Source organism: Odontesthes bonariensis, chromosome 6 (assembly GCF_027942865.1).
Source record: "Odontesthes bonariensis isolate fOdoBon6 chromosome 6, fOdoBon6.hap1, whole genome shotgun sequence".
In the NCBI taxonomy this organism is placed as follows: domain Eukaryota; kingdom Metazoa; phylum Chordata; class Actinopteri; order Atheriniformes; family Atherinopsidae; genus Odontesthes; species Odontesthes bonariensis.
The window spans coordinates 18,838,302-18,866,173 of NC_134511.1; the positions used below are offsets into that span (position 1 = coordinate 18,838,302).

Sequence of the window (27,872 nt, forward strand, 5' to 3'; positions counted from 1 at the left end):
TGGATTGAATAAGTTCTTTGAATGCAATATCAAGGCAAACCTTCAGCAATGAAACAAGAGTGCTAACAGGCTTTTATTCACTGATCAAGACGAGACTTCATTGAAAAAGACACAAATAAATATAAATGCACAAATGTGGACAAGCTCATCCGACTCAGATGTTGCACAACCTGCTCTGTCATCCACAGAAAAGATACAAGTAAATAACTGCATCCGCAAGGTTTTATGTATATGAAGACAGAGGTGCATCAGAGTGAAACCTCATCAGAAGGCACACAATAACCACAGGAAGATTGATCATAAAAAGGAGACAATATGGTGTGAAAGACCAACTTGTTGCCTTGGAATAGTTTGATTAGTGATGACTTGAAATTTTTGAATTTGAACAAACATTTTAGCCGTGTGCCGGTTGTTACTTTTCTTCTTCGTCATTGACTTTTATTTCTCTCGGTTTCACATAACTATCGTCTCTCGAGGCACACCCAGCCACAGGAAGACGTCTCGTCAACTCTGCTGAACGCCCTGTAGCAACTCGCGCCACATGAGGGAAGTATTTCTTCTTTGGAGTAAACCCAGAAACATTCATTAATCAAACTGGTGACCCTTGAGCGGGAGATTAAAGATTAACACGAACTTCCAACTCTGTATTGAATGTAACTAGAGTTGCATTTTGGAACATGTGAGAAATGATTTCATGAGTTATCTCCCAAACATGAGTACACTCGAGGTAAACCTACTTACTTAAGTTTTTTCCTTTTATTCGCAGATCTTTCAGCAACATGAAATTAGCCCATGAAGTTAGATTCAAAATAAGAGAAGCATACGGGTCCTGGGTATATACAAACGGAAAGGAAAATGGCAACCTCCTTTAAAATGTAGAAAAGTCCAATAAAACTGCATGAAATGAACACTTCTCTGAAGGTAAAAGTCGAGTTGATTGAACCCTGGTAATTTCATCGTCATATTTTATTTGCGTCATAGAGAGAGAGGAGTTTCAGAAATCAAATCTCCACTAGAAGTTTATGGTGGGGCCTTTTCTGGTGGATTGCGTTACAGTGCGCTGCAGTTTCAGTCTCTGTAGATGTCTCAGTCTATTTCTTGGGAGTGGGTATCCAGGAGCCAGGCTGGAACGTGCTTGCAGTGCTGGTTGGCTCTTCGCTCATCTCTTGCTTGCCAAAGCTGGTGGCAGCTGCATGGCCCTGCGCCGCAGTCTTTGCGGAAGTCGACACCAGACCTTCCTCGTACTCCTTAGCCTGTTGAGCTAGATCTTTCTCCTCCACCTCCTTGGCCTTCACTTTGATCTGCTCCCTCTGGGACTCGTTCGCCATTAGCTCCTGTGCAATAAAGAGATACGCATTCATGCCACGTCAGGGTCTCTGCATGGATTATCACAGGAAACCAAAGAATTTCCAGGACGTTTGTCACAGAATGATGAAAAACAATAATGAAAATGGCTAATAATTATCAAATACAACTGCTGACAGTACACAACAGTAATGCAAATAATGCAATTACATGACCAAAGCCCAGACAAATGTCAGAAGACTGATGGATGAATATTCTAATTATAGAGTGAAGCATTTTAGTCAGCACATTGCTAAAATCTTGGCGCACTGAGTCATGTCTGGAAAGTGGGGATTTTTCATTGTTTGAGAATATAAGAATATACTTTAAAAAAAAAAAGGACTGCAATTTCAAAAGTCATAGCTGTCTATGGTATATACAATAACATTATAGAGTCCTAAATACATTTTCTTTGACAGAAAACTTCAACATCTTGCACCTTTTGTCATGCCACGTATAAAGATTCTGAGCACTTGGGTTGGGGAGATATGAAAAAACAGATTATTCTTTTTCTGCTCTGCGAACATAATACCGTATCCTCAAAATCGTTAGGTGAGGATCAAACAGGAGTCCCCGTTTGGTGGCTTTTTGAAACTTGGGAGTTATCGAACACCAGCCAGCCACATTGATATTCACATTGATGTGACTGGTTACATCAAGTTTTGAAACCATCAACCACGAAGCCTAGCCTGATCTACAAAGGTCTGTGGAGTTGGAAATGTTTGGCGGGCAGTTCCCAGAGGACTTGTAAAAATGGATTGTGGCCTCAACATTACTTGCTGGAACTTCCAAGCTAAAGCAGTGATAATTCCCCCTCATCATTATTGACCTACCTCTCTCTCGTCTTAGAGCTGCCCACTAGTTAGAAGAATAATGTAGAGGCACTCAGCAGCTTCCAGGAACAAATGTGTGTATCTTTTAAGTATGAAGTAGAGCATTCACTTGGAAAATAACAAGCTCCTTCCGTAAATCTATAGTACACGCTTTCAATAAACCCTGATTAAAAAAGTAGTCCATGGCACAGATTGCTAAGCTAACAGGACAGGAGGCATTTACAAAATCAACAACCCTTCCAACTCATGGAAACAATTATAAACTGATCCGTCAACTGGTGGAATAGTTACCCACTGCAGCCGCAGCTATTGTCCAGTGATGTTAGCCTCGCCCAGGCTCTGGGAGCCAAAAAGGAAGGGAGGAATGGGCAAAATGCTGTTGTGTGCTGGCAAAACCGAAGGACTGGAAAAGAGAGGGGAGAGCTGTGGCCAAAAAGCCTTTTTTTGGGGAGGGAGACAAACATACTGAGCTGCTTTTCCAGCCTGTTAATGACAGGATTTAATCCAATCAATTTATGTCGGTTTGGACCAGGAAGAGAGGGAGCGTGACAAGGGGTAGGGTAATGTGCTGGGAGTGAAGCCTTGGCCACATCAACACTGTCCAGCTGTCGATAGCAGCTATTGGGCAGACGCAAGGCAGAAAATTGGAAGAGAATGTTCTGGCAAAAGAGGAAGGGGATGGCACTGGCTACTGGCAGGGACCGAGGACAGAGAGAGAGAGAGAGAGAGAGAGAGAAAAAGAGTGCCTGGGCACTGGCCTTCCAAGGGATTTCCTATAGACCCACATTTTACCAGCCAAATCATTTCCAGCATTCTCACATTTAAAGAGCAATAAACCCAGTGAGAGGAACACAAGGGGAAAAACTGCACGCCTTCACCATTCCCATCTTGGAGTCTGCCAGAAATAAAACACAAAAAGCCGAGATGCAGGCTTCTGCTGGAAAAAAAAGAAAGTAAACTAGGACATGGTGTCAGTGAGCCCCGTGCTCGGAGGCTGTTTCTGCTCTCAGTCTCGCCATCAATGCGCTTTAGCTGCTGTTTATTTTAGCACCTGTCCCCCAAAGTTCCTGGATTCGGTTAGAAATCGTTACATAAAACAAATCAAAGCTTTTCCTTTCCGTCTTTGCTTCTTTCCCTCCCCTGTAACTAGTCCCCTAGAGTCCAACCATCAGCGTAGCGGGAAGCTTTGGCGGCGGGGGGGGCGGCACGTACCTCTATGGAGGGGGGCTCTTTCCGTCTGCCTCGGATCCAAGCTTGAAGAGAAAAAAGACGAAGAGTGAGAACACCTACATGAACATACGCTGCACAAACAAAACCTGCAGTCATATTTCAAGGCTGCAGCTGCAGCTACAGCATCACTGAGTTTGAGGGCGCTCCAGTGGCTCAGGGTAACTACTGAGACACCCAGCTGGTTGGGGGAATGTAACCAGGTTTTTTTTCCCTCAAGTTTGTTTTGTTTCATGTCACTTGGTAAACTACAGGGAAACGTGCAGAGCTATAGGAATGATAAACTCAAAGCATTAATACCGCTTTGGTCTAAGCAGAGCAGGGCCACTGAGCTCTGTGTCTCAGCAGAGAAAGTGAGGATCTTCTTTGAACAAATTTAAAAGTATTCGTTCTAACATTCCTCATCAGTCCCTCCATCCCTCTTTCTCCTCCCGAGCAGACCTATGGCTGCCTGTCATCTCTTTATCCGTATAAGAAGCTCTATTTTGGCTGAGCTGGCTGCACAGCAGAGCAGGTTAAAGGGAGCCAGAAAGAAAAGAGGGAGAGAGATTTTGTAACTCTTCCTCCAGCTAGCGCAGGGATTCGGGGCCTCTTTTTATCCCTCTCTTATTTGCATCCTGATGAAAATGCATGAGGGATGGGGCGAAGCAGGATGAGGGGTTTAAGGTGGATAAAGCCAGTCTGAGACACAAGGAACAGTTTGTATCCAGTTGTAAGAAATTTGAAACCCTGTTTTATGGTACGGCTGTATAATGCAAGCAGAAGGCATCTTTGATAAACTAATTTCCAACCCCCAACCCGTCCAGCAGGATGAAAAAATAAAAAATAAATTAATGGATTATCCAAAAGGGTCCCAAAAGAGGCAGCCATGAATCTGTCATTCAATTTTATGTTTGCGCCACTCTGCTGGATAGCTGCTGTGTTAACATTGCCATGTATCCGTGTAAGTGATAGTTACAATATGCGGCAGGGATGCTGCAGTCCAAACTCACCATCCCACTCCATCGGAATGTTGCCCTCCATATATTCATGCTCTGTAGGATTGGCCACCACCACCATCCGCTTGGCACGGGCTAGCCTTCCTGGGAAAAAAAAAAGAAAGACAGCAAGTGTGAGATAGTGATGCTCGCCAATGATGCACACAAATTGCGAAGGAATTCAAATAAACACAAAGAACTTCAGACACAAAGCTCTCCCTTTCCAGCTCACAGAGATACAGACAGACACACAGATATGCAGAGGGATGACAGTGCTGTGACAGGCCATGGATGATTACCTCGTGGCCCTCGGGCCCTTCTCCTCAGATCTCGCTGAGTGGCTCCAAATCTGGGCTAAGCCTTTATGCAAATCAGTGTTCCTTAAACCCAACCAACCACAGCCCCCCTCACTGACAACATCTTCCAATCACAGCACTCTGGCTAACAATGCCCTCCAAAATCAACATCAAGCCGAGCAGGAGACAAAAGAGGTCAGATATCACAGAGAACAGGAGAGGCACGAGCTGCACGGAATATTAAGTGCTCCTTTTCCCTATCTGTATACAGCACGGTGCTTGCTAGCAGCAAGGCCACCACCAATTATTTTGGTCAAATCTGCTGATTAGACAAGTTTGGCTGGCACATAGTGACATGGAGACACAGGCAGAGGGAGGGTGGGGGGCTATGGAGAGACAGAATAAGAGAGAGGGCAAGAGAAATAAAAAAGACCCACTTGGGTTATGTCTTTGTGTGGTGCCAGGGAGCGTCATTCGGCTCTCACAAAAAAAAAAAAAAAAAAGAAAAGAGCTGGGCTGGGCTACCCTAGTTTCCCCTCACAGGTAGTTGGGTGTATATCCATCGCTTCCATCCCTCCAAGAAATGATGAGGCAAGGAAGGAGGAGGTAAAAGCAGGGAGGGAGAGAGTGATGATGCATGGCAAACATGGCTAGGAGAGAAATGGATGGGCAAGAAAAACAACACGCTCCAAAACACAGACAATCTGTCAGGATTCCATCACAGTTTCTCCGCAGCTGAATGGACATGGACAAATGGAGGTAACCACCTCCACGCACACTGCAGACTGATGGCCTTAATGTTCACTTCAGCCATAACAGATGGGTTTGGCACTGGGACGGATGAATGATGGCGCTCTAAAAAGTGGCGAAATGAAAGTTGTGAAGTCGTTTCTCTTTTTCTGTTTTGGACAAATTTGAATACAAAAAAACCACAAAAACAAACATCTTTCATCCATGTGCCGTCTTATGAGGAAAATTTCTTTCCACACTTTATCCAGCTTCTATCGTAATCAGGTCAGCTAATTAGGCTAGTATTGCTTTGGCTCTGCCTTGGTTCCCACTAGATTGTCACTAAGGGCCTCACAAGCTTAAGCTATGCAGCATTATCTTTTATTTTCTTGCTACATGGAGATTTAACAAACACCGTGTCCTCGCACCTTATACCGCAAGGCTCGCCGAAAAACGAGTAAAACCCATATGATCCTTGCATTTGTTGACATCCAATCCTTTGGATATCTTCAGAGAAATAAGTTTTCTAGAAAACATTCACGATAGAGCAAAAACAACAAAACAAAAAGCGGTGGTCGCAAGACAAATCTTACAAATACATTTAACACGTATGCTAATTATGAGCAGATCGTATCCATATTTACATTAGGTGTGGGTGGTAACCCACTGAAATGTATTAGTGTCCCTACATGCAATGTGCTTAGCTCCAGTTAATGCCTTGATAATAGGCATAGAGAGAAGAGCCTACTTTTTTCTCTGTCTCCTGTAGGTTGCATCTCTCCCTCTGTCACACTCCGGCATGGCTCTCCTCTTGTCTCGTGACATTTGCAGCATGACTAAACCCTTTCCACAACATCTTTTATCTGTGGGTTTTAATGAAAAATACAGCATGCACATGTATTTATGAAACACGCCTGATCCTCCCATCATATACACACTGGGAGGAGGCTTGTCAGTCTGACTGGAGTGAATCCCATGCTTGCTGTACATTTTGAGCTAGATTAACTATGAAAAATGCCCAGGAAAAGACTAAACTAACATGAGAATACACTGAATCCTCAAATGCCGTAATCTGACAGTAATGAACAGTGTACGTACTGTAACAGTTGGGTTTATTAGGGAATGCAATTGTTGTACGTAGGCACTCTCTTCATGTATTGTAGCTTCGAGATTTGGCTGGCACGGCACATTTTATGCTTTGTCATATATATTAATATGTCTATATTTAAAGTATCTTCATTACAAAACAGAGAAAATTGATCTTACTAGCGACAAATCCCTGTTAATTTGCCTGATCAACAACTTTTGAAAATGACAAAAATAATAGTCAGTAGTAGGTTTTGCCTTGCATCATCAAACTGACTACCCTAAATCCATAGTGACATTATACATTGATATAAAACAAAACCCAAGTCAAATGAGGAAGCGGTTGGTCAAAAGTCCCCATAATGAGGCCCGAAATCTTAAACTCAACTTGGTGTCGATCGGTTTTATCTTTGTACCGTGAAAATCACAAATATGAGCCAGTTTTTCACAAAGTTGTTTTCTTTGTCGAGTAATTAAAAATAAATAAATGAATAAAATAAGCATCCACAAGTATTCCAATTACATTAGACAAAGGGATGCAAGAAAATCTTTATTGAGGGAAAAAAAAAAACATAGCCAGAAAATGTTTAGCATTGTCTGATGATCGACTAACTCGTACACTCTTCCTGACACATACAGTCATCACACTGGGTGTAAGCTATCTGTCTGCTTCACAGTCCTGCACCTTCCTTCTCCCCCACCTTGAGAGTGAGAAAGAGAGGTATGAAGGGTGTTAGGAGCTCTCAGTCTCAGCGGGCCCCCTTGTGACAGGTCTGCCTTCTCATCACTCACTAGGGAAAAAAACCTATTTACCAGTCAAATATACACACACACAGACACACACATACAACTGGCTGGAGCGCAGGCAGATTAACCTGAGGGACAGGAGCGAGGACGCTGCCTCTTTACCGTGAAGGACAAACGCAGCACTGCGTTGGAGAGGGGGAGGGGCCAGCGGCAGGAGGAATGAAATCCCACAGCATAAATATTTATGAGCCATCTCACCTGTCTGAGCACAACTCATCTGTGAGCATGGCTGTGCAACCGGGGGGGGGGGGGGAAACGGAGGAGACAGAGAGGCAGAATGGGTGAGGGGTTGCCGTAGCAGCCACACTTCAATCCTTCCCATTCGTTAAAATAAGACATGATGCGCTCTGAGGGCTGCTCTTTGAACCCTGAACACACCCCGCTAAACTCCATCACCTGCTTCAACACTCTCTGACACACACACACACACACACACACACACACACTCACGCATAAAACCCCCTACCTTGCACATCAGCTCCCCAGTGAGTACTGCTGGGGGCGACCTGAGTGGTTTTTCACCTCCACAATGTCATTGCGGGCATCTTGTGCCGTCTCTTTCACAGTCTGCTTTTCTCCTGCATTTTGTTTTTCGTCACAGACACAGATGTCAGGGGAGCACGCTTCAATCAGCAACATCTGGGTAAGAAGAGTCCTTAAACCTCACACATCAGAGAATGATCTCTCTGCAGCTGACCCCATGTGGTGGACTATGTCTCAACCTCCTTAGCATTCACACTATCATCTCCAGCCAACGAAAGACCATCTTTACTTGTGCTTGAACAGAGAGCGATGTGGTAAAAAGCTCCCAATGCAACAGCATAACATTCATTGTTCCCCATCAATGGCAACCAGCTTCCTCAGTTATATGCAGGGAGTTTCAGGGCTCACACAGTGGTGGAACAGCAAGCCCATCAGCTTGTGTTCAGCCAAGTTTATTCCTCTCCAGCTGAGCTGTGTGCTGGAGAAGAATGGGGGACCAATCCGTGCATCGTAATGGACAGCTTTATGAAGATGGAGTGATCTGATAAGCATCAGTGAAACAAGGGCAACCAGGTACCGATATGGGCACCCTCTCCCCTCTCTCTGTCTCCCTCCCTCCAATCTCTTTCTCTGTTAAAAAAAAGAAAAAAGAAAAATCATGGAGGGGATGTCTGAGGCCTGTAACCATGGTTACCTATTAGCCAAGAGCCCAGTGATGCTGGATGAGGTTTAGAGGGAAAAGGCCAGTCGTTGTTTTGCTCGGTTCTAGTGAGAGGAGGAGCTTGGGTGTAAAGAGGGCCTGCTGCTGCTTCTCACTTTTATTCAGCCCTTATCCTGCTTGTCCCTGTGTTGCTGCCGATTCCATCGAGGGTTGAGGGACTCATGACAGAGCAGAGCAGAATAAATCAAAATTATAAAAAAAAAAAAACATGAAGAATAGTTCGATTTCCCCTTTGCATTACTTTTAACTAAATGCAGCCATAGTTGAAAGTGGAGGAGATACTTGACCCCTCTATCCGAGACCACCCATCCTCATGGGCAGCCCCCACCACAGCCCAATGGGTTATGAAAAGGACTATGAAGAGTCAGGAAGTCAGCATTCTTTGTGCAGCTTTGGAGCTGTGTGAACCCCCTTCCTTCCTAAGCAGCTCCTCTGAGGCCCATGTGCGTGCTGTCCACCCCTCTCTGTTTACCTCCGCCACTCCCTTCCTACCCCCTTCTTCCTTTTCCCTCCATTGCACCTTCAACTCCTCCCCAAACCACCACTCTGTCACCCTTAACCTATCCCCACCTTCTCTTTCTGCCTGCCTGTTCCACCCACTCATTTCACCCTCTTTCTGTCAGAAACCATCCTTTCACTTTTACTTCCTCCATTCTTCCCCCACTCTATAATTTCACCCCATATGTCAGCGTCTCCTTTGTTCTTTGTCACTCACTTTCTGTACCCCACCTTTCTCTCCACCCTCCAATGGCCTCCCTCAGCCTTATCTTCTCTCCTTTCCCTTTCCTCCTCCTTGCCTTATTTCTCTCTGCCTGTCTGCTTTATTAAAATATTCTGACTAGAATAAGCAGCGGCAGGCTCCAGGAGACGTCTCCTTGTGTGTCAGCCTGCCTGTCAGTCTTCCTGGTTGAGTTTTTTGACCAACAAAGGGTCCTCAGGTGTTAAAATGCGTTGGATCTGAATCTCATCTAGGTCAACGGAAATGTTCATTTTTAAATGAATGTGCGGGAATCTTTTGTTAGCATCACCGACTGTGTCAAGCAGCAGATTACTTTGCAGGAGGTAAACAGTAAAACTAATTTTAAGTCAGATATATACACAGATGCAGATCTACTGCAGATAGGCAGTGTTTGTTTAATGGACCTGCAAAATACTTGAGCCACTGATATTGGATCTGAGCCCATGTGCAATTGCCATTGAAAATAAATGGGCCCATCTCTCACTTTCAGCATCCATTTCTTCAAATGCCTTTTTAATGAACTAGTTAAGCCATCCATGATGGACCACAACATACACATGCAAATATACACTTGGCAACCAGTACACAGCTAGATGAGCTAAATCCTAGAACGATGAAACAACCTTCATTTAAACCCCATGCATTGCAAGGCTGCTGATCAATTAGCATGATTTACTGTAGCGGCTCTGGACACGGGCGCTCTGGTAAACACTGACTTGGTGTCCTACTGTAGGATAGACCTTCCTTCATCACACCCAGGGGATGACTTGTGGCAGAATAAACAGCCATTTGGACCCTCGTCGCTTTCCACTGTGAGTCTTTCCGCGGAAATATGAGGCTTGAATTAATGCTCTGATGACACACAGCCATCTGTTGTTCTGTTAAGCGTGTTAGGGCATGAAGTGGAGCAAAAAACACACAATTGCTGAATTTTTCTCCCTGTTTTTGAAAATGCACACAAATATAAACACAAACACAGGCTGTGTAGTTGCCATGCTGCATAAGCACACGTAAACAATCACAAATGCATGCACTAATGCAAAAGCACACACCTCCTTCTCAGTCCCTAGAGTCACCTATCCTGAAATAGCAGAACTGAGGCCTTTTCAGTTTTTCACTTCATAGAACAGAGCTGTGGAATCAAATAAATAATAGACAAAGAGAGAGGGATAGTGATAGGATGACAAGTCAATGCTTCTTTTTTCTGCAACAGCGTGCTGCACCTCTGAAGAACCTCTGAATCTCCTCTATTCTCCACACAGTGGAGAAGACCAATACATTAAAACTGCATGGCACACACAGCTTAAATGAATAGCGCTAAAAATACATCCTTTTTACTGAGACATGAAAGGAAACTGCCTTTCCCCTGTCCAGTATTGAGCAGCCATTGATTCCAAGACAAAGGCTACACCTCCTCAAAGAGGTAAGAAAAATAGCAATCATACAGGCAATTATTTTCAAATGTGCCTGCAGCAGCCGATAATGTCAGCGCGCCTCTCTTCCTAAATAAAGGGAGGGAAGGCAGGCGTCAGAGCTGCAGGCCTGCTGCTGAAGACGAATGAGCCCATCCTGAGAATGCTGGGCTTTCATCTGGGCAGCATGACATGGCGCCCCATGCAGTGTGAGGCAGAGCAGGGCCTGGGGGACAGAAGCACACAGAAAGACAGAGCAATATAGATTCTCTATTCAGCTCTGTGGGGACAACACCAAGGCAAAGACCTTCGAAAACCAGTGGCCAGTGGCTTTCTCGTAGCCCTGCCACACACAACAATCATCGGGCCTCCACAGCCTATATCATTGTCGTCTCTATGAGGCAGCAGTATACAGCAGTCTTTTATGGCTGCTGGACCTTTTGTACAGACAGATACAGAGGTTCTCTTTTTCAAGGAGTGTACTTCATACCCTGGACTTTTCATTTTGATGAGAAGCAACATCTAAGCAGAGGGGTTTAGAAAGCTCTCTGCTGGGTCTATCTCTCCACACTGTTGAAATACTTCAGTGTTTTGAATAGAGATCAACGCTGGAATTACTTCAAAGGAAGAAAATCCAGAGGCAGCGATACAGGGGAGGGGCACGGGAAGAAAGGACTATGTGAAAGCAAACAAGAAGGGCAACCACTGATGAAATTAGATTGGACACATCCACATAAAAAAAGAAGAAAAAAAAAAGTCGTCTTCTTTTTCCATTTCTGTCTTAGCAACCATTGACATTCTAACATGTAGCCTATCCCCGACTCTCAGGATTGCTTACGCCCCAGTTTGTTAAAGTTAACAGACTGAGAGAGGTAGAAAATGGGAGCAGCAAAGCATAAAGGTAGAGAGGGATGGACTGTGCAGCAAAGATGAGTGAATAGAAGAAGTGGGCAGACAAATAAAGAGAGAAGAGAGAGACTCCTCACCTATTTTAACCACAACTTGTGCACTGCAGTGGAAAACCCTGCGGTCCATGCCTTAAGGCCCTGAGCCCCTGCTTGGCCCATCAGTTTAAGATCAAAAAGAGCTCGCTTTAGCAAGACATATGGACTGAATAATGCATCTGGGTTTTTTTTTGCCACAAGGCTGAACGGAGTAAGAGTAGTTGAAAAAAAAGAAAAGAAAACACATGCAAATATATACACCATATTTTTCTTTATTGTTTAGAATGAATGCATATATGAGCCTGTATTCGTGCCTGTGTGGCATGCACAACACTGTCGGTAAGAAGCGTTTTTTTCCTACAAGCCAACTAGCCTCTCTACAGTGTCAGTCATTGTGATGGGACATTGCATACGTTAGCCTGTAGCGTGTTAGAAGACGGCTTCTGTGATGTCTCATTTGAATAGTCTGACAGCCAGGGGAGCAGCCTTGTAATGAATTATAAATAAGAGGTGGGTGCAAGATTCCTCACAAACTGCTGAGAAAAGGTGAAGCACAAAGTCAAGTTCAGTCAGAAAGAAGGCAGGCATGCAACCTGTCGGAGGAAGGTCCCTCTTCAGCAGAACAAAATTCCCAAACAAAACAGCCCGGTTTAGTCCGTTTAGACAAATACCCATGCATGTATTCACTATATAACATCTATTAATTCTATGCAACTGTGAGAAACTTTATCTTGTATGTATAGAATTACACCATGAGAGGGAGACAAACACAAGGATGTGTACTGAATTGTGCAACCTATCAATATACACTATCTGGGAAGAGAAGGCGCTGTGCTCGAGTACAATTCCACCAAAACCTCTTGTTATGGACAAATTGGTAAATGTACTGCATTGATGTGGCACTTTTCTTGTCTTGTTGAACACTCAAAGCGCTTTTACACTACAAGCCACATTCATCCATTCACACACCCATACAGTACCTCTTTATCCACATAGTGTTACAGGCTACGCAGTGTACACACATTCACACCGATGAATGGATAGGAGGCAATGTGTGATTCAAAGCCCAAGGACTCTTTGACAAGTGGTGACGGGAAGCCAGAGATTAAACAGCTGACCTCCCCGAATGGCAGATGACCACCCTTCCTCGCGAGCTACAGCGTGCCTCAACTGTCTGTAACGGCTAACTAACAGTATCATAGCTGAAACTCACAACGATCTTGCTCTTTGACCTGTAATTTCCAACTTGTGACCTTATTTAGGAGCCCTACGGATGATGACTTCTAATGGGGGAACGCTGCAATGCCAACAATCCTCCTCTTCCCATAATGGGAAATTCTACTGATAATTAGAAAGGCAACTAGAGAGTAAGCTTGGCCATCAAGCTCACATGGCCAACAGGCAAATTATTGGCCTTTAAGACAGAGACAGTGCAAAGGACACCACCGGCATCCCACAACAGGATTAGCCTGACACAAGTCTCCTGCTTGGCTTGAGCAGCACATGCAGGAACACTGCCATGTCTCAGTAGGGATATACGACTTCCTTATAAATCCTCATGACAGACAGGTAATCCTTTGAGAAGCAGCAATTGCAGACTTATTTCTCTTTAAAACACTTGGGACAGTTGTCTTTTATAATCCTTTTTTGCATTGAATGAAAAGTAAGATTGTATGAAAAACTCCAAAATGACCATGTTGTTATTGAGACAGATCCGCTATCTAGCGGCGACATTATGATACTACAAGAGCGAAAGGATAAAGTAAAGTCGAATCGAGAGCAGCATGATGAGAGAGAGTTATGACACATTGATGCAAACACAAAAACTCAAACGTGAAATTTTTAAGAGTTTGAACTAGAACTCAGGAAGAGCAGCTAAAATGAACACGAAAAAAACAGGGGCAGTTTAGTTTACGGGAATGACAACCGGCAAAGTGTGAAAACGTATTGTCAGGGACATGATAAGGTAAACCACTGCTTTTAATAGCCTCTAAAGAAAAAAATATATAATATCATCTTCACTTCGTCTACATCTGTTAAAATCAAAACAAAATCACAACAAGCTAATTTTAGCACAAGTCTTATTTTACCTGTCCACGACTTCTGTTCAGGGATAAAGTAGTATTTATTGCCCAAATGGTCTGTCCCAACATGGTCGCGTACTACTCCAAAAGTACGCCTCAGAAATCCAGCAATTCTGCTCATCTTTACAGTACAAACCAAAGGTTCTGGAGAAAATTGTTTCTCCCTTAGCAGTTGACTGTCCTCTCACGCTCTTGTTTATGCAAGGGCTTGTGGCTCAGGAAGAGAATTAACAAACTGTGTTGTGATTGGACGGCTGTACTTGCCCAGCCAATCATCGCTTTTGTGATAGAATGAGTGTTATAAGCCAACATGGCGACTTATTGTTTTGAACGGAAGCAAAGCTAGCTGGAATTGATACAAAGTAAGCAATTAATATACAAAAGAGCAGCTTAGAAATGTTAGAAGAACACATTTACGTTTCACGCAAATGCTGACACAATATAATGCTTTGTTAAAATTGCAGATATTCGGTATGGATTAGAAACACTTCATTGTAGGTAACATGTTAGCCTTCGAGCTAGGTTAGCTAACGGCTCATGTAAAATATCCAATCCTTTTCGAAGTCAAAATCACTTTGTGCTCAAGTGGAAGCAATGTTAGGATTTTTGACCGCAAGGCAGGCTGGTCTGGATGACCCTCTCCGACTGAGACGTGCAGAGTCAACAAGAAGGTGAGTGTAAAATAGTGGTTTTTTTTTTTTAAAGGGACATAAACGCTTATGTATTTTATGTTGTAACGATACTGGATAGCCTTAATTTATTCAAAGCTGGGAACTTATAGGAAGCTTTCTACACACGCCATTGTTCATTTGAAGATTGTCGCACATGCAGGTGATACACATTTGATATAATTTTTATTAATGGAGTCCAAAGATTACTTGTGGTTGTGGAATAGCCACAAACTCAAGGTTGATCAGTTTAGAATTTGAAGAAAAACATAGTTAAAGAGAAGATTAAGCTAAAGCTAAGCTGAACTGGTAGACAGTAACTTCCTTCTGATATATTCCATCAACTGCATTTTTTGTAATATCGTTTCATGTGAAGATGACCTTCAGGGATCTTTTTCTTTCTGTATCTCCCAAGGGTTCTCAGTTTGAAATTAAATCCTGAGAGAGATGTGGACCGAGTCCATGGAAATGGCATTAATACCATCGACATTGATGCAATTGAGGGCAGATAGTAAGTATTTTTAGACTCGAATTATTGCATTTATATTAATCCATATATAACTATACCTCTGGAATTAAAGTACGATGGGACTGTGACATCTAATCCGATTTTGATGACCTTGTGCTCCAATTTAACGATGCCAATTCACTTAACTCAGAGAGAGACAGGGAGAGAGAGTGCTGGGGAAAAAAACAGTTTAAGAGCCCATGGGGCAGTTTGTTTGCAGCATTATAGTCAAACAGTCAGACAGGCTTAATCATTCATTCAGTTTATCAAACTTGTTTTTTTATTAGCTCTCACCATGTCTTTGAAAAATTACCGTCTGGCTTTTTGAACACCCGCAGCACAGAGACAGAATGTGTCAAGTTTGTAAAACACCTCAGGCTCAATATGGATATGAATAAATAATATATTTTAGTTCTCCTTGATTTAAGTGCTGCATTTGACACTGTAGAACAGTCCATTCTCTTAGACAGACTTCACAGTCTCGTTGGCATGTCAGTCACTGATTTTAAGTGATTTAAAGTGGTTTATGTTCACTTTTAGGTCAAACATGGTTTTCATCTGTTCTCTTTACATGCTTCTTGCTGGAGATGCCATCTAGAGGCACAGCATCAAATCCGTCGAACCATTTTTAGTAACTTTTAAACTTTGCCACAAAGTGATGGTTTTAAAGTTTGATTGCACAAAACATATGAAGCTGCCTGAAAGCAGCAAGGAAGACTCTGGACACAGATGGTAGCGATTGCTGTCAGAGAGCACATTTTGAGTTTGCTTTAAAACTTTTCTGTCAAACAGGAAAGATTACCTTGTCTTCTTATTCCTCATAACGTTTTTCCTCTGTTTCTGACTATACACGAAAAATCCATCCTTACATTTTTACAAAGGGGTCACAGATTATAGAAAATAAGAATTCTTCGTAGGAATGGTGAAATACGTATGTTGGATATGGTGATGCTGCATTTGAAGTTAACATTTTCCATCTGTCAGCATGTTGTCTGGAGGTGCAGATGGAGTAATTGTCATCTATGACCTGGAGAACTACAGTGGGAAACCACAGTATACCTGCAAGGCTGTCTGCACAGTAGGCAGGTAAATGCTACCCAGTTTACTCATTTCATCCACTAGAGGGTAGCATTCTATTGAGATTTCCCCGCGCTTCATATGAGCCAGCTCAAAGGCTTGTCCTTCAGATGCAACTTTAACATACAAAAGAAGTCATTCTTATCCTTCACACTATTGTTGCAGCATTAACAAAATATCCTCAGAAACCCTGAATGTTTTTTTTTTCTTTCTTTTTCTCTCAGGTCAAGCCGATATGTCCACAAATTCAGTGTGGAGACAGTCCAGTGGTATCCTTGTGACACAGGAATGTTTGTCTCAAGTTCCTTTGACAAGACAATGAAAGTCTGGGACACAGAGACTTTAAAGGTGAGCCAAGTTGCCTCCAAACTTATTTACCAGGTCTATTTGGATGCATTTAGTTTTTGTCAAACCCAGCTTTGAAGTGGTGTAGACATAATTACAGGTACTTTAATACAAAGGCAAGCATAAACTCACAGAGTATTGCATCACATTATCAAACCGTAACACATGGCTCCACTGTACTCGTGTAGAACTCTTTTTTTTGTTCTTCCTTTCTTTCACTCTCTGCTTCATGCTTTCTACCTTTCTGTGCCACATTGTCCCATATGGCAGGCCAGGAGCTGTGCTAGAGTTACACTGGCACCACGGTTACCTCAAAAGGTCAGGGAAGGGACAGAAAAGAACCCATCGGCCTTTCAGTTTGTTTACTCTGTTTGTTTCTGTCTCTCTGTCCCACACAAATATACACACACACACACAATCCTATGAAATGTCTTGTGTGTTTTGCATTGTTGTGCGCTTTGTCTCTGCCTATGTGTGGCATTTTCATGCAAACAGAGACTCCTCTGTGTATGCATGTGTGTGTGTGTTTGTGCGCGCCCCCACCCATTGGCTAAGTCCATGCTGGTGCTGGCACACACTGACAGATGGAGCACAGAGAGGCTTTTTATGTTGGCTGAAGAATTTGCATTGTAACCACCACTGCTGCCTGAGTGAGCTGCCCTCTGAGCGCTGAGCTGCTGCGTCTTTTCATTTTGCCTATTTTATGACCATTTCTCTCATTGAACGGTCCCCTCTGGTGAATTTTATACCACTATTAAATTTCAAGGCCAGTGTTGTACATTTAATCGTAAGATAAACTTCTCATTCAGCGTACATGTGCAAATAAGCACAGCCCTGAATATATAGATAACTGCCATAACTTACCATATCTGTCTGTCTCCCTCTTTTTCTTTCGTTGTTGTTCTTTAGCCCGCTGAAGTATTTGAGTTTGAGGGCAATGTCTACAGTCACCACCAGTCCCCCATCGCCCGGAAGCACAGTCTCATTGCAGGTGTGTTGAATGCATTCAGTTTTTTGCTGATCTCGCTGATGCATGACAAATCAGCTGGACAAGCTCCTTGTATTTCTGTAATTGTGTCCTCAAAAGCACTGAACTCTCATTACAGGGTGTATACAGGTATAAACAAGTTAAATTTAAGACTTTTTAAGACCTTTTAATACCACTTCTAAATGAAATTTAAGACCAGGTAAACACACTGACAGTATGGTAAAATAACAAATGACGGTTGAGTTTAAGAACATCGGCTAAATGTGTGCCATGCGAAAAGATCACAAAAATGTCATCACTGTCCTGAATTAAATTTATTACAATATTTTCAGAACATTTAAGTCCCATGAACAAATGCATATAAAATCAAGTAAATATATTTAAAAAAAAAAATACTGTTCCTTTATAGCAAGAAGAAAAATACACAAATATTTAAGACTCATGCAATCTGAATTTAAGACAATTTAATACTTTTTAAGGTCTTATTTTCAGGAAAATTGATTTACGACTTTTTAAGGACCCACGGCCACCCTGCATTACTAATCTTGTTTGTCACTAGTTTGGTACTCCAAGCAATGTGCTACATGGTGCTTCACAAAACACAACTTCCTTTTACCTTGAATCCGTGTACCCCAGGTCGTTAAGTGACACGTACCTGGAGGGGATTGAAGTGGGCCAGAAGGTGGTTACACATGAACAAACCTCAGTAGAGAAACATTGTTGGAATCTCGGCGTTCCCAGGTCACTAAGCCGGAACAGCAGGTTAATCGTGCCTGCGGAGTGTGTGCTCCCCCATGAGTTGAGAGAAGTTCTTTGTCACTTACGCGGACTTGTCCCATCAACACAGCTGTTTCCTGGCCAGAGACATTTTTTTTTTTTTGTATCTCATGATTACTTCTCAAAGATGCTTGTCAAACAGGTTGCAAACATCTCCTCAGTTGTCTTTTTCTTTTCTTTTTTTTAAATCTAGGGAAATGCTTTTAAGGGAATCTGTTCCTAAATGGCATCTCAATCTTATCAACGCTGTATCTTTTGGAGCTGTTAAGAATTTAAAAAACGTGTAGGCTAATCCTCTAGGTTTTTGTAGTAACGACCAACTTCCTTGCCATCTCCCATGTCTTCACGGGAGGAGGGTTTGGGTGTGTTAGCCCTTTATTATCAGAAGATCGAATCAGTGAGTTTTCATATTTACCATAGCTTATCTGTGAGAATCTGGGTTTCTGCTTTTTTATCCCTCTGAGTCACCTCCCCATTATTGAAATTAGTATGAAGACTGATTTTTAAGGAAAAAGGTCAAATTTGTCGATTATTGAACAGTAGGAATATTACATTGAAACTGTAATTTAAAGGATCGGAAGTACTCAGCATATGTGATGGTCTTCTATGTCTGTTTTTTTTATTTTTTATGTTTCAATGAAAAAAAAAACAAAAAAGCATTTCTTCTATCTGAACGATCTCTGTGTCTTTATGTTTTCAGTTGGAACCAAAAACCCTAAAATCCAACTGTGTGACCTGAAGTCCGGTTCACGAATTCATGTTCTTCAGGGTTAGTTCACCTTTTCTTTGCCTGCTTTATAATGCATGAAGTTTCTGGATCCTTTTCATTCTTTTATTTATTTTAGAATTATGGGATCAATGTATTGTTGTGTTTTTTTTTTTGTTTGTTTTTTTAATCTGTTTACACAGAATATTAAACAAAAAGTTAGAAAACACTTTAGTTTTTTTATTCAAGTGTAAAAAAAGAAAGGAAAAAAAAGAAAAATGTTTAATTCATTTTTACAACAATTCCGAATAAGCTTTGTTGCTTCACTTGTATCACTGGTTATAGGTCATAACCTAACTTTTGGTCAGTTATGCCTAATTAAATCATTGAACTTTGTAAGGTTTTACAAGTTGATCGCATAAGTCAAGAGTAAAAACTGTGCTTGAGGCTGAGAGAGCTGAGTGTCACTTGTACCAGTTTGTACCATCCCTATGTATAAAAATATGGTGATGTTTGTGGGTGTTTTCTGGTGAAGAAATCCGCATAGAGGATATTAGGAGTTACAGTGACCTAAAAACTTTTCGATAGTGTTCAGATTTCTGCCAGTTTACATTCCAACAAAGCAAAATCTTGGAAGTGTACAGCCGAGTCATGGCTTCAGAATAATTCAGTGGAGGTCATGTTGTGACCCAGCCCAGAAGAGTATCTATGTTGAGACTTGCACATGTCTGTGCACTGAAGCTCCCTAATCCGACCTGGTTGAGGATTTTCTGTTGAAAAGTGCGAGAAACCACCAGAGGAAAGGTGTCCCAAAGCACTATATTAGGGGTCTGAATACTTTGCAACAACTTTTTTTTTTGTTTGCAAACAAACATGAAGTGTGGAAACCTTTTCATCTGCTTTTTATAGTTGTTTACACACATTTATGTGATAACCAGTAACGTATTTGCCAATGCAGGTCACAGAGCAGAGGTGCTGTCTGTGCGGTGGTCGCCCAGATACGAGCATATCCTAGCCACTGCCAGGTAAGCTCAACTTTTCTTTTCCGTTCTTTTCCGACCCCAGTTTGCCCTTCAAGCAGCACAAAGTGTAAAAGCCCGCCGTGTTATCCCTCAGCAGTATGTGTTATCTCAACTCGCAGCCATCTGGCCACATTTAAACCTTGAGTCAAGGATTATAGTAACACATCACCACTAGATAGGCACTGTGGTGCTCTTGTTGCGTTGTTGGTTTAGCATATGGTAGATACAGTCCCCTCCTGTTTTATGCCACATTAGACCTGCTAATTAACCCACTGGGATCAGTGTGCTTGTGTGCCTTTGGACTGTAAGTGATTTTGAAAACAACTGGCACAGAGAGGCACACAGAGAAATGTATGACACGCCCTTATGGACCAGCATGATAATTCCCAGAGCAGTGATGTTAAAAAAAAAAAACCTGAGCTAACACACTGTTGTATACGAAAACACGTCAATCTTGAGCTTCCACTAGGTATTTCTGCTAGTTGAATGTGGCTAATGAAACCCATTATAGAGTGGTGTCTTAGAAAGTGAAGTGCACAAATAATTCCTCAATTTTTTCCTTTAAGTGCAGACAGCAAGGTGAAAGTATGGGATGTGCGTCGTGCTTCAGGTGATCTATTCACTCTGGACCAGCACAATGGAGAGAAGTCGAAAGCCTCCTCCGAGGCAGGTACCGTTACTCGTCCACTTTTCTCTCTCATTCAGCATTTCTGCCATTGTTCATCCTGAAAGGGCAAGACTTTCCTGTAAATCACATAGCCCTTATTCAGAGAGGTGGATGTCCTTGGCTATTCAAGGACAATGGAACTTTTTTCAGTAACAGTTCCACACCTCTTTATATCAAAGTAGTTTAACTTTCACTGTCCAGCTATTTTTGCTCAGGCACCCTGTAATATGCTGTATAACTCACAGCAGTGCTGGATGGACATTCTGTTGTATATTCTGACATACAACAGAAACTGCGGTGTATGCAAATATCTTTTTGTACTTAGAATTGTTGGGTTCACACATTAATGTTGAAATGCAAAATTGACACGCCAGGTAAATCCAAATCGACGCTTTTAGTCATGTACTTGAGGTTTATTTGCACTACAGACACCTCGCTGCTCTCAGAGCTGTGATGTTTCTTAACTGTCAGGTTATTCAGGTTGGCACAGTACTGTGTCTGAGTTTCTGGAGGAAAGGTCGACATACTGCATTTACAGTTTCTGTCTGTCCCGTCAGAGATCGGTTTGTGTTCAAGAAGGAAATCACTTAGCAATATAGCCAGTTTATTTCAGACATTATAAATGGTAAGAGCAGACGAGGTGTTTCTGAATCATCTTTCACCATTTGACATTTGCCTTCATTTGACTGGGCGGAGTGAATGAAAATGTGAGCCTCAGAACCTTTGCACCCATACACACCCTAACTACCCTTAACTGTCATGAGTTAGTCATTAATGGATAGGGTTGAGATGTCTTTCAGTGATTTAAAAAAATGTGGTGTGGATGTAAATTTTCCACAGTGATGGAGAAAATGGATGACAAATGCAGTTATCATGCCTTACCTGTCTCTCATCAGAAAACACAGCCCATAATGGCAGAGTAAATGGCCTTTGCTTCACTTCTGATGGCCTCTACCTCCTTACCACTGGAACTGATGATCGTATGAGGTTGTGGAATAGTGCGACTGGGGAAAACACGCTGGTAAGGCATATGTATTAAGGTTTTATTCTCATAGCCCACCTTGACAAATGGTGGAATCATATGGTTGGAGCAGACCTTTTCCTTTGGCCTTTTTGCTTAACAGTCTTGAAAGATGTGCAAACAGCAACCTAATGTATACCAAAAAACGTTACAATTGATGGGATCTAATTCAAACTCTGCACTGTTCTTAGTAGGGCCATTAGTCAGACCTGCAGACCTGTCCTGTTGTGCATGTTTAATATTAGTGCTGGTTTTGACGCTTTTCTGTGTGTGTGGATTACATTATTAGATTTAAGCCCTTGTTAACTGAAAATCAAAATTTGTAGAACAAATTGTCTAATAAACAGTCCCTTTTATAACATATTGTAGGCTAATGAAGTTGTCTGAGTTAATGTGCTGCTGAGGCAAACAGCTGCCATCTTATTCATTCAGCAGAAAATGAGTGACTGAATGAATTTGAATCCTGTTTGGCAACCTGCTTGAATATTAGTTCAGTGTTTACACACCTTGTTGGTCTGCCTTTCTCTACATTAACTACTGAGGGGGGAAAAAACGCATGAATTGCTGCGTAGGTGTTGAGTTGTATTCACCATGTTTAACCTGGTCTTTACTTGCAATTATGCTGGAAATGGCTACTTACCAGGGAGCAATATATATGCCTTAGAATGTAATAATTATTGTTTACATTAAAAACAAACGAACACTCTTTCAACAACACTTTCCAAACATATTATCACCAGACAGTGCTTTGGGTAGAAGAAGTCAGACTGGGAAAGTTACCTTACTGGTTCCTTTTTAGCATAGCTATCACCCTCAAACAATTACCCTGCCAGGAATGAAAAAAGTTGTGGTATCAGTATGTCAACGGTTAGAAAAGTCACCAGCTGCTAAGGAACATTCAGCCTACTGAAAGTACTTTCTTACATCACAGCTCTTTAAGGCGTTCCACGATCAAATATTTGACTTGTTACTTTTGGCCATTTTAATAGAAAGGAGAGAAGAAATCCTGAGCTAATAGAAATGAACAAATAATAAAGGGGACTTTTTCCTCGGGTCAAGTTAACAGAATGCTGTTAATCATTTTTAACATACAATACTTTGTGTCCATATTTTCACATCCACTCGGGTAACTAAGCCCACACCGCAGAGCGTCTTTGCCTCGGGCTCATTTACATCCTCCTCTTCTAATTTCCTGCTCGGCTGCTTTGTGCCATGGTTACCATTTTTCCATCCTCAGGCTACAGCAAACGTAAGACTACAAGTGACTTAAAGGCTAGAAGACCCTTTTTTGATGGTCAAAGGTCCGACTCGGATTATGATGATATATTTCAAAATCCTTTAGCCAGATGTCAAAGGAACACATAAATACTAGTTTAGGATATATTTAGGCACTTTTATTTACAACTGTGTGCCAGTTGTTCCGGGGCTCAAAATGTTCAGTTTTAGAGGCAGCATAGCGCCTTTGAATTTTTATACACACCCTCAACTCTATTACCCTTTTTCGCTTTCTATCTCTCAGGTAAATTATGGGAAGGTCTGCAATGAGAGTCGTAAAAGGCTGCAGTTCACAGTGTCACGTGGCTGCAGCCCGGAATTTGTGTTTGTGCCATGCGGCAGCTCAGTGGCGGTGTATGAACTCCACACAGGAGAACTGGTCACAATGCTCAGGGGTCACTACAACAATGTCGACTGCTGCGAGTTCCACCCAGACTACCAGGTGAGACACACCAATGCACGGGGTGGTTTAAAAGAAAAAACCCATAGCTGTCTATAACCAGAAGCGCCTCTGTTTGTATTTCCACATATTCATTTCTGTGCTGCCTGTCATGTCTCGTTTATCTGATGCATGCTGGGAATTCACTCCAAGCTCTCTCTGTTCATCTTCTTCTTCTTTTTTTTTTTTTAAAACTTATCAGCCGTTCAGGCAATGCTGTTACAAATGTGCAATGACCATGAGACGCTCCCTGTGATTGATAACGTGGTAAAGTCAACATTTGCATCCATAAATTTAAATGCAGGTGTCCATACCAGGAGACGAAACCCGGGCTACTTGTTGACTGACTGTCACACGTTAAAACTGTCTCTGCAAAAAAGAAGTAGCTTAGTCTCCTTCATCTCTTATCAAAATCACAACAATGAGGACTGTCTACACTTTAGTTTCCTCTGTGTCTATAACATATAACACTCGGTGGGACATGGATGTGACACTGGTGCTCAGTGTTTAAATCAGTAAGTGAGCAAAACGCTGGTTTTTCCTCCAAATATTGTGCTGTTCCAGTCATTTCTGTAATGTATAGTGACTTTTGTCTTACAACACAATGTGAAATCTTATTGAGGTTCATTGTGTGAACGGCTTCACGAGTATTTACGGTGCAAACTGGGACGAAATAAAGAAAACATGAATCATAATGGTATCTTTCTGGAGATAACAGAATAAAAAACGATGTTTGCTCTCCTGACTCGATGCTGTCAAATAAGTGGAAATATTTTAGCCCGCTTCTTGTTTCTGTATGAAAGTTTAGCTTACAGGTTGGACGACGCAACACAAGTACCTTTCAATAATGAGTAACTATGCCAAACACAAAATACAGATCATTATTGTATTTATTTTTAGACCCACTAGGCTAGTACAGTATATTCCAGGCAATGTTTACAATATCAGTCTTTTGGTGAAAAAAAATGAGTTTCAGTGAAGAAGACGCTTTAGATTGTAAGATGGGCAATTTTTTGTTTTTGTTTTTTTGTCCCGTAGTTAATTATTAAACAAACATGACAAATATACAATTGGTCAAATATCCAAAAAATGCTAATATGTGATTCTCTGATCAAATATGTGTTTTGCATTCAAGATGTTCTGACTTTTAGGAGTCTGTTGATTATTTTTCTGTTTGAACAGAAATCTCCTTCTAATATTGCACTAAAATCATCTACCTTCCCTTTCTTTATCTATATTAATACTGTCAGTGTTTTTTGGGCTGACACTTACCTGTGGATCCTTCTGTGCTTGTGACATTGTTGCTGCCAAACGAAATTTCGTCATATTCTTGTGCGATGACAGCAAAGCTTCCTCTTCTTCTTCTACCTTTCTTGTTCGGTAACCTTAAGGAGCATGCAGAGGGATATCCTGCCCATGTCTTCCTTATTAGGTCATTTCTGCATCCGGTGTCATACACACACGTGTGACACATGTAGGAATGAAGTTTTGCAGCTTGTCACTCCAGTTTCAGGAAAGCACATCAAGTCCTGTAAATGCACTTTTTTTTTCTTCTTATTTAAATTTTTTTTCTCCATGCTTCATTTTGTTTTGTTTATTTTTAAGATGATCAGCCCCGAGGAACTGATGATCTCTCTTATGAGACCACTTGCTTTGCATGGACAGCTTTGAGTATAATAATTACTGTGCTTTTAGTCCCGGGTTACGCTCGACAAAGCCTCTTTTCCCCAGGTGCTGATGTTGTTGGAAGGTGAATGTTCTGTCATGAAGCTTATGGCCTTTAACACTGTTTGAAGGGACCCTTGGTATTTGTTTATAGGAGCTGTACAGTGGAGGTAAAGACTGTAACATACTGGCATGGGTTCCTGTTCTCCGTACTGCAGATGTGGAAGAAGAGTCAAACCTTGAAAATAAGGTACTGGGCATAACGATAGGAAACGATACTAAAAAAAAGAAAAGAGGGAAGATAAATTTAACTCTAGCTAGGTAAACTGAAACAGATTTAGCCTTTCTTTGCATGCTCCTTCTATTCATAGTTGTCACAACAAAGCTCCCTCTTAACGTGCCTCTGATGTAATTGATGGAGAACAAAATCTTAAGATTCAAGATTCCGGTTATCATTACAGTAGAGAACATGACATAACTAAATTAGAGAGATAGTCCCTGGTGTCACCAAGACGAAAAGCATTTAGCTAAAACAACATCAAGTAAACTAATAGCCGAAGCAGTGAAACATGGTCCAACACACTGAGATGAGGGCGAGGGAGTTTGCATCTGGAGGAATGTAATTAGCAGCACAAAGTATGGAGAATTCTACAGCAAATGCAACATTGTCATCATTCCAACATCTGGCAAAAACCATTCATGAATCCTGACTGTGTTTGAGCAACTGGACTCATGGTCATTAAAGTCAGCGTTCCTCGCAGAAGTCTTTTCAAAATCTTATCTGAAGTCAAGGAGAACCTTGGGCCGTACAAATTAAGCTTATAGCTAAATAGGCATTTTAGGGCAAGATTAGAGCAAGAAAAATGTGTTAAGTTGCATTTTGAGCCTAAATAGTTTTAAGACAAATTTAAAAAAAAAAAAAAAAAAAAAAAAAACTTTAAACCCTCGATGTTCTTATTTTGTCTTTGCAGCAGAAATTAGGTGATAGATAACTTGTGTTCGCTCGATATCTTCTTGACATTTATCTCACACAGGTTGTACTGACACGCCACCAAGTATAATTGGCCAGTTATTAGTGACATGACCAGGCCAACCACAGTCCAGGTCCTGTTGTTTGGATGTTATAAACAACGTGTGTGTGAGAGTTGTTTTAGGCGTGTATCTAATGTACCAGACCTATCTGACCCAGTTATTTAGTCTACTTATGCTATTCTAAAGTCCATTCAAGGACATACATTTCTTAGTATGAGCAGAGTGGACAAGTGCAAGATAGGCACATGGATTGTTTAGAATAATACAGAATATGAACACATAGCCAATTATAACACTTGCATTATCCGAAGAATCTAAAATCTGAAAGCTCAGCGTTAACTGGGTGACACTTGAGTTACCTCTGCTCAAATTTAACACTGTTCTTACATTCAAGAACTGCTTAGTAAAGTACCAGTTACCCGTTAGACTAAGTGGTTCTCCCTCAGACTTGATATTGTAATGGATGTTGTTAATTCCTCACAGGGTGCCGCTGGCCTGTCCACTGTGAACCCTGCCTTTCAGGATGCCTGGAGCAGCGATGAGGACTAACTCTGACGTTCGGGATGTGTCAACACACTATGCATCCAAAAAAGCTTTCATCCATCACAGTTATGTCCAAAAATGGCATAATTTCTCTTTAACTGTGGGTTTTGTCAAACTGTTCCAGGTACACCTTTGCCAACAAAGATAAAGCCTTAAAACGTATGGGAAATGTGTAAATAAACGTCTCGGTTTTTAATTATGCACACTGTTATGACAGTTTGTTTTTGTACATTTGACAGAGCATTGTTTTGTTGCTTATTTTATTTGTTGAAAGTAAAGTCATTGTAAAAATTGGCTTTGTCCTTAGACATTATAAATGAAATAGTCTCAGTACTTTTCCATGATGACCTAAAGTGATCCAGGAATGGGAAGACAAAACAATTGGGAAAGCCTGGGAAAGCAAGGGCAGATTCACACACACACATTAGCCCCTTTCACACTGACGAATAACCCGCGTTTAATCCGCTGTTGCATTCACACTGCCGACCCGGGCTGCCGCGTCAACTCGACTCGCCTTTCGACCTGCGTCGGACCCTCGTCTTTTTGCCGAGCTTGGTGTGAACGCAATCGACGCGGGTCGGACGTGGGCGTGGCGTGGGCGTGGCGTGACGAGTTTAAAAAACAGAATGGACAGCTGATTCAGAACAACAGCGATAGGTGAGGACAAGTTTCACTCTGTTTTAGCCTACATCAAGTTCGAGACATTTTTTAATATGGCCAACTGGGGAGACAAGGAGGTCCGCGAGCTCCTCAGCCTCCGAGCAGAGGACGTTATTTGCCGCCACATGTCGGGGACTATAGTGCTCTTGTATTCTCCGCATATGTTCTTCGGCGGCATCCCACGTTGTAACCATCCACACCCCGTAAAATAACATCTCCATGAACTGCATATACAATTGCAAAAACGAGTCCTCAAGGTGTATTTAACCCTACCTCCGACGCATGGATTGTGCCTACGTCATTGTACACGCCCAGCATTTTCTGTGTTTCGTGTGACGCTCTGCCACTAGGCAACGCCCCCTGAACTCGGCTTCCGGCGACACGGGTCACCCTAACACGCCAAGCGTTCACATTGCTCGACGCGGGTCGAAGGTGCAATTTGGACCCGCTAAGGTAGCGGGTCGCAGTGTGAAAGGGGCTACAGTTTGGCTGATCCATATGACGAAGCATGTTGAACCTACTCATGTCCAATCATACTCGGTCGAGTGTGAGTCCAACCTATGAGACTATAAATGCAAATGATAACCGGAAATAGGTGCTCAGTCTGACGGACTTCCTGCGGGAGCTCTGTTCCACTGAGCCCAGTGCTGATATGTTTCAACATGTCACTTCCAATAAACACTTTATTTTACTTGAGATTCCTCCGGCTTCTTCTTGAGCTGCCATCGAAAGAATCGAATCTAACAGTCATCAAGTAGCTTTTCAAGCAAAGAGAATTCTATGTTGCTCTTTCTTAA

The 27,872-nt window shown here is 42.0% G+C and overlaps 2 protein-coding genes across 4 annotated transcripts; one reads left to right on the top strand and one right to left on the bottom strand.

Annotated features, from left to right (window-relative positions):
• Nucleotides 1–46: 46 nt before the first annotated feature.
• On the bottom strand, nt 47–13,894 carry ndufaf2 (NADH:ubiquinone oxidoreductase complex assembly factor 2). Its single transcript, XM_075467758.1, has 4 exons — nt 13,689–13,894; nt 4,397–4,486; nt 3,390–3,430; nt 47–1,334 (listed from the first exon to the last, which is right to left on the bottom strand). The coding sequence occupies exons 1-4, from the start codon at nt 13,801–13,803 to the stop codon at nt 1,092–1,094; spliced, it is 489 nt and encodes a 162-aa protein (XP_075323873.1). The 5' UTR covers nt 13,804–13,894; the 3' UTR covers nt 47–1,091.
• An 83-nt stretch (nt 13,895–13,977) lies between these two features.
• ercc8 (excision repair cross-complementation group 8) lies at nt 13,978–27,771 on the top strand. 3 transcript variants are annotated; one of them, XM_075467754.1, is made up of 12 exons: nt 13,978–14,353; nt 14,766–14,861; nt 15,843–15,944; nt 16,160–16,283; nt 17,190–17,271; nt 18,746–18,814; nt 19,710–19,776; nt 20,340–20,443; nt 21,337–21,461; nt 22,981–23,178; nt 24,995–25,090; nt 26,356–27,771. In XM_075467754.1, exons 1-12 carry the CDS (start codon nt 14,277–14,279, stop codon nt 26,419–26,421), a joined length of 1,206 nt encoding a protein of 401 aa, XP_075323869.1. In that variant the 5' UTR covers nt 13,978–14,276; the 3' UTR covers nt 26,422–27,771. The 3 variants fall into 3 exon arrangements, with proteins under 3 accessions (XP_075323869.1, XP_075323870.1, XP_075323871.1); XM_075467755.1 differs by having other exon boundaries at nt 14,775–14,861; XM_075467756.1 differs by lacking the exons at nt 22,981–23,178; nt 24,995–25,090; nt 26,356–27,771 and having other exon boundaries at nt 20,340–20,439; nt 21,337–21,455.
• Nucleotides 27,772–27,872: the final 101 nt, after the last annotated feature.

Bases quoted from the DNA above. Each gene is read 5' to 3' on its own strand.
- ndufaf2 (XM_075467758.1), bottom strand. From the start codon at position 13,803: ATGAGCAGAATTGCTGGATTTCTGAGGCGTACTTTTGGAGTAGTACGC. The intron at 4,487-13,688 runs GTAAAATAAGAC...TTTTTTTCCCAG, and splicing joins TGAACAGAAGTCGTGGACAG to GAAGGCTAGCCCGTGCCAAG. The intron at 1,335-3,389 runs GTACGTGCCGCC...TTTATTGCACAG, and splicing joins AAGAGCCCCCCTCCATAGAG to GAGCTAATGGCGAACGAGTC.
- ercc8 (XM_075467754.1), top strand. From the start codon at position 14,277: ATGTTAGGATTTTTGACCGCAAGGCAGGCTGGTCTGGATGACCCTCTC. The intron at 17,272-18,745 runs GTGTGTTGAATG...TTATGTTTTCAG, and splicing joins GAAGCACAGTCTCATTGCAG to TTGGAACCAAAAACCCTAAA. The intron at 23,179-24,994 runs GTGAGACACACC...ATTTGTTTATAG, and splicing joins AGTTCCACCCAGACTACCAG to GAGCTGTACAGTGGAGGTAA.